This window comes from Poecilia latipinna, unplaced genomic scaffold (assembly GCF_001443285.1).
Source record: "Poecilia latipinna isolate Pla-1442-1.1 unplaced genomic scaffold, P_latipinna-1.0 Scaffold4109, whole genome shotgun sequence".
NCBI classification, from domain to species: domain Eukaryota; kingdom Metazoa; phylum Chordata; class Actinopteri; order Cyprinodontiformes; family Poeciliidae; genus Poecilia; species Poecilia latipinna.
This window is the reverse complement of record NW_015116725.1, coordinates 24,472-30,408: the sequence shown is the minus strand read 5'-3', so window position 1 is coordinate 30,408 and position 5,937 is coordinate 24,472. Positions and strand designations below refer to the sequence as shown.

The 5,937-nt window shown below is 41.5% G+C and overlaps 1 protein-coding gene across 1 annotated transcript in view; it reads right to left on the bottom strand.

Annotated features, from left to right (window-relative positions):
- Window positions 1-1,858: 1,858 nt before the first annotated feature.
- Window positions 1,859-5,937, bottom strand: part of rad54l (RAD54 like) — a 17,532-nt gene continuing 13,453 nt past the window's right edge. The window contains exons 13-17 of the mRNA XM_015025422.1: window positions 5,703-5,813; window positions 2,631-2,754; window positions 2,478-2,556; window positions 2,220-2,399; window positions 1,859-2,043 (exon numbers count right to left, since the gene is read on the bottom strand). Coding sequence (XP_014880908.1) covers window positions 1,876-2,043; window positions 2,220-2,399; window positions 2,478-2,556; window positions 2,631-2,754; window positions 5,703-5,813 — 662 coding nt within the window. The 3' untranslated portion in view covers window positions 1,859-1,875. The remainder of the gene's footprint in view (window positions 2,044-2,219; window positions 2,400-2,477; window positions 2,557-2,630; window positions 2,755-5,702; window positions 5,814-5,937) is intronic.

The following is a 5,937-nucleotide window of genomic DNA, read 5'->3' as shown; positions in this document are numbered from 1 at the left end:
TTTTAATACAAAAACACGGTGGACCGACTCAACGCCCCGACCACCGGGCTTAGCAAGTTTTCTGGGGGAAACCCTGTATACATACTTCAAGAATTCTCCAATACAAGCGCGCAGATCAAATGAACTTCAAAAAGAAATGGGGGAACATGACCTGCTGAGCCTAAAACAACCATCGGCTACATGCTGGCTGTTGCTGGAGAGGGCAGTGAAAGGCATACGTGTATACAGCTCTGATGTCAGAGTTGGAAGAGGAGGAAGATGGGAAAATCTGCCCGGTAGCTAAGGGAATCAGAAAGCGTCTTCAAACATACATGTTTCCCTGCTCTAACTCACTTGCTGACTGACGTTTTAGCTGTGGTGAACCGCATGAACCTCATCTTCCAAACAGAAGACGTGAACATCTCCTCCATCTCACCTGTTGTGAGCATGACTGTGGCCAGTCTGGAAGACTTAATGAATGAACCAGGTGAGGTGGAGAAAAAAATCCAGCAAGGCTTCACAAGATGGTAAGTTCTGTGGCATCACACTTACTCATGGAGACGTGCAGACATTTGCAGCTTTACGCACGGAATACATCAAAGAGATGTCTAATTCAATCAAAAAAAGATTCCCAACTCAGATCTAGACCCCGTGCTGAATGCATCTCATTATTCCAGGAGCTGAGAGCGAGTTGAAGAAATAAGGACAGGAGGCTTTGAGACGCGTCTGTGACCACTACGGGTCACAAACCGGTGCAACTTGAACCACTGGTAATCGGGATTTCCTCCCTCTAAAGCGACTGCTTGTGGGATTTGAAAACCCCTCATTCAGAAAGTCTTGCTGACTTCAATTCAGCTGGAGAAATGTTTCTTGACCTTAAAACTTTGGCTGAAGTGGCAGTTATTCCAGTCTCCAGTGTCACAGAAGAGCGCATATTTAGTCTTCAGAATAACAAGACAGACATGAGAAGTTGTCTGTCCAGAGAAAAACTGCAAAATCTCAGGACAATAGCCACAGCAGCAACCCCTTTGAGACATTTGACTATGACCAAGCAGGGGGACCAGTTTAGGTCCATGCGGACCAGAGAGAAGGTGTGAGACAGAAGGTCAACTGTTCATATTTTAGGTGCTTCATTTAATGCAATTCCTTATGCATCATTATTGGGACCACAGTTTTGTTACTGCAGAAAAAAAAGCTACATGTTCAGCTGGTTGATGTAGATCCTATAGTCAGCATTTCATGAACTATTAATTAAAATTAATTAAAAAAAATCTATTGAATGTTAAATAATTATTTTAAAAACTAAACATTTTTTAACCATGTCTGTCAAAATGACGGCTGGTGGACCATCACAGGATGCCTTGTTTACAGAGGTCACACACACATCACATCCTGTCATATGGTGCTGGTAAAACGTGTGCTAGGAAAGACTTTGTGTCCCCCATTTAACTTGTGAAAAAGAAGAAAGCAGCTCTCGAAACCAAGGTTGCCCAGGTCTATCCAAAGATGCCCAGCACATCTGAATCAAATGAACTGCTTATTACCTGCCCCTGCAGAGGTGACTGACCCCGATGAGGGAATTCAGCCATTTGATTCAGGTGTGTTGGAGCAGTATGGTAGCTCTCAAGAACTGGACCTGAGCACCACTTCTCTAGAGGGCTGCTTTCTGAAGCATCTGCCTGGAAGAAACTTGTTTTCTTTACAACTTATCACCTCTGTTTTACACGTGATCAGCTTCCAAACATGTGGTTCAAGACATGTCCGAACGAGACCATAAACATAAAGCTTCAACTGAAATACACCATGTTGGCTGGGGAAACGTTTCTCTTCTCCTAACTGGTAATTTGGCAGCATTTGGTGACAACCAACAGATAAACTATTCAACATGATTTCTCCTTACTTGTCATGTGTGTCACTGGCTGTTTCTTCATTGAGTGTGAAGAGTTCTCTAAGTTGGCCTAGAGAAAAGTGACGCTCCACATCCTGCTCCTCATCCACCACACAGCTGCTCAGGGCTTTTTTATGGGCTTGTCTCTGCAGGATCTTCTCCTCAATGGTTCCAGTCTGTCAGAAAACACACACATATCAAACATCTCCACAACATCTACGTTTTGCCACGTTTATGACAGCTCATTAACTTGTCACTCTGGAGAGTTAGATTACAAGAGAAAAAATAGAGCAATTAAATAAAAATGTCATAGTAAGAGTTAGTGTTAATATAGTTAGAGTGCATGTCTGACAGAGATCAGTCTGTAGATGTAACAGGTCTTCTTCTGGCCATCTCTCCACACACGAGCCATTGCCTGCTCATCATTGGCTGGATTCCAGTCTGGATCAAACATTACCAAGCGATTGGCACCAATCAGATTGAGGCCACATCCACCCGCCTTGCTGCTCAGCATGAAAATAAATTCAGGGTTCTGTCAAACACAAAGAACATAGTGTTCATGGTTGCTTCACAGCTTTAACTGTTATCCAAAACTGTCTTTCAAGCTCACTTGTGGACTGTTGAATTTTTCCACGATCTTAGCCCTTTTCTTGATAGACATTGTGCCATCCAGTCTAACATAGAGGTACCTGAAAAAGCCACAAAGCAACACTGAAACCCATTTAATCAGATCCAGCTGCCAAACATTTGGTCTTTTAGTCACCTTCTAAATCTGCACAACTTTTCAAAGAGGTCCAGTGTTTGAGTATAGTTGGAGACCAGCACCACTTTGTCACCAGTTGTGGATCTTGTCACAGCCAAAATGTAGTCGAGAGTCACCATTTTACCTGGAACAGAAGACATGGTGAGTAAAGCAAGGTCAAGCCATACATGGTGCAAAAGACTGAGAAATTTCCAAAACTGTGTTTATGTTTTCAGTCAGAGATCACTAAAAGCTTTTTAAGACTATTACTGTTGTTGGAGATGAGAAGTGATGTAAGAACTCTAAAAGAATCAGTATGCCACCCCAAAATGTTTACACGAAGGGCGATGGGTCCATAAGGACGCCTGTGTCCTCAGTTAAGGGGTTAATGCAGTCTGACAAGTTGACCTCTCAAACGAGTGGAAGGAGGAGGTTCTTTCATTTAATTTTTCTTTAGGAATATACACTATATTACCAAAAGTATTTGTTCACCCATCCAAATTATCGGAATCAGGTGTTCTAATTAGGCCTTTCACGATAAATTTTGCTGAGTGATTGTCTCAGAAATTATTGCGATAAACAATAATATTGTTTGAATACATTTTAAACTGATGTAATGGTTATGACGTAATAATGCAAGAACACTTAACACTGGAACTGGTAAACAAAATAAACAAAAGAACCATAAGCAACAATAAAATGGACTCTCAGTCTCTTAACAAAAAAAATGCACTTGAATAAAAACTAAAAATATAAAACCAAAGTGGAAATAAAAACAACATTCAACCAAAAGAGAACAGACTATGAAGTCTGTATACTATATTACCCTTCAATAATCATTAGATTTAGATAGAGAAGATGGGTGCTAAGGAAATGAGGAAGGGAGGGGTCAGTGCAGAGCACCGGAGTTGAGCCTTTTTTTATCCAGTGTCATTAACAGAAAGAGAAAATGGCAGGAAGAGACTATAAAGCCGATAAATTAAAATGAGGTTGATCATTTTCATTTATCATGCAATTAATTGATTTATTGTTTATCAAGACAGGCCTAGTTATAATCCCTTTCATGGCCACAGGTGTATAAAATGAAACACCTAGGCATGCAGACTGTTTTTATAAACATTTGTGAAACAATGGTTGGCTCTCAGGGGCTCAGTGAATTCCAGTGTGGAAATGTGATAGGATGCTACCTGTGCAACAAATCCAGTCGTGGAATTTCCTCGCTCCTAAATATTCCAGTTTCAACTGTCAGCTGGGTTTTCTAAGAAAACAGAAATGTTTGGTAATGACAGCCACTCAGCCATGAAGCGGTAGGCCACATAAACTAACAGAGCGGGGTCAGCATAGTGCAAAGAGGTCAACAACTGCAGAGTCGGTCACTACTGACCTCCAAACTTCATGTGGCCTTCAGATTAGCTCAGGAGCAGTGCACAGAGAGCTTCATGGAATGGGTTTCCATGGTGGAGCAGCTGCATCCAAACCATACATCACCAAGTGAAATGCAAAGCGTTGGATGCAGTGGTGGAAAGCTGCTGCCACTGGACTTTAGAGTGGTGGAGGCGTGTTCTCTGGAGTGACAAATTGCGCTTCTCCATCTGGCAATCTGCATTGTGCCAAGTGTAAAATTTGGCACAATGCAAACTTTACATTGCATTGCCAGATGCTTAGCCCCTTAGTTCCAGTGAAAGGAACTCTGAATGCTTCAGCATACCAAGACATTTTGGACAATTCCACGCTCCCAACTTTGTGGGAACAGTTTGGATCTGACCCTTTCCTCTTCCACCATGACTGTGCACCAGAGCACAAACCGAGATCCATAAAGTCTGGTGTGGATGAACTTGACTGGCCTGCACAGATTCCTGACCTCAACCAAATAGAACACCTTTGGGATGAATTAGAGCAGAAACTGAGAGCCAGGCCTTCTTCTCCAACATCAGTACATGACCTCACAAATGCACTTCTGGAAGAATGGTCAGAAATCGCCATAAAATCTCCTAAACTTTGTTTACAGCCTTCCCAGAAGAACTGAAGCTGTTCTAGCTGCAAAGGGTGGACCAATGTCATATTGAACCATATGGATTAGGATGGGATGTCACTTAAACTCATATGCGAGTCAAGGCAGGTGAGTGAATACTTTTGGCAATATAGTGTAGCATTGCAGATATTGGCTTCATCTTCAGCCACTTTAGCCAAGCTATCCCACAAGGTCCCCCTTTAACTATGAAGCTAATATCTGCCAGGAGTGGATCAGTTTTGGCTCAGAGCACAGAGAATGGACATGCACACAAAGTAACCAGAGAAAATCATTTTGTTTAAATACAGGAACTTAGTTATTAACTCAATGTTAACTTTGCATTTGTAGCTAAATTAGCTGCCATTCTTCACTGGAACTAAATTACATCCAGTGTTGATGTTGTTTAGATGTTGCTTCAGTGTTGCTTTTTGATCACCTTGTAATTTGTTCAAGCAAATGAAACAATTAATTTATTTTTTGGTGCTCAGCAACACCATATTTCTTCACGTTTAGCTTTTGTGGCTTCATAGCATGTTACTTTTGGGGATTAAGGATACAGCGATATGAAAATTTGGGCCAATATCAATATCCAATATTAGTACTGGTGTTATAACCAATATCATATATTATATACAACACTTTTGACACTATAAAAGTGACCACACTGCCTTCATTGCTTCTCTGTTTCTGTGAAACACCCTATAATCCAACGCTGCATCACTGTCATATGACCAAACAAATACCACATGACCAACCTCCTCTCCTCCGGAAACAAGACGGAAATAAACATGGGTTGTTACTATCGGCCCAGTTTTACTCATTGGACCAACGTTAGAAAATAACTAACATTGGTCAATACCGCTGCTGATGCTGATATATATTGTGCATCCCTAATGGGGATTACAGGAATGATTTAATTTCTCTTTGGGATCAATAAAGTATTTTTAATTGAATTAACGTTACTATACAATGGCTGAAAAGCAGAGCCAGATGGACAAGCTTTTCCAGTAAAAAGAGCAGATCAAGTCATGACAACTCATCATTCAATATGTCTTCAGGAGTTCACTGAAATGTTTTCTTACCAGACAGCTGAGGTTCGAGTGCTTTAGTGGAGTAACCAGGAGGAAACAGATCGAGTGCGCCCTCAAAGCCCTCCTCCTCTTCAACACACTTGTCATAAATGAGAGCTGGGTCTGGTACAGGATCAGGACAGTGATCAGTGTGTTTACTATGCAAACTAACTGCAGCTGCAATGAAATCGCTTACATCACTGTCTATAACAGTGTTTCTCAACCTTTTTTGGCCCAGCGCCCCCCC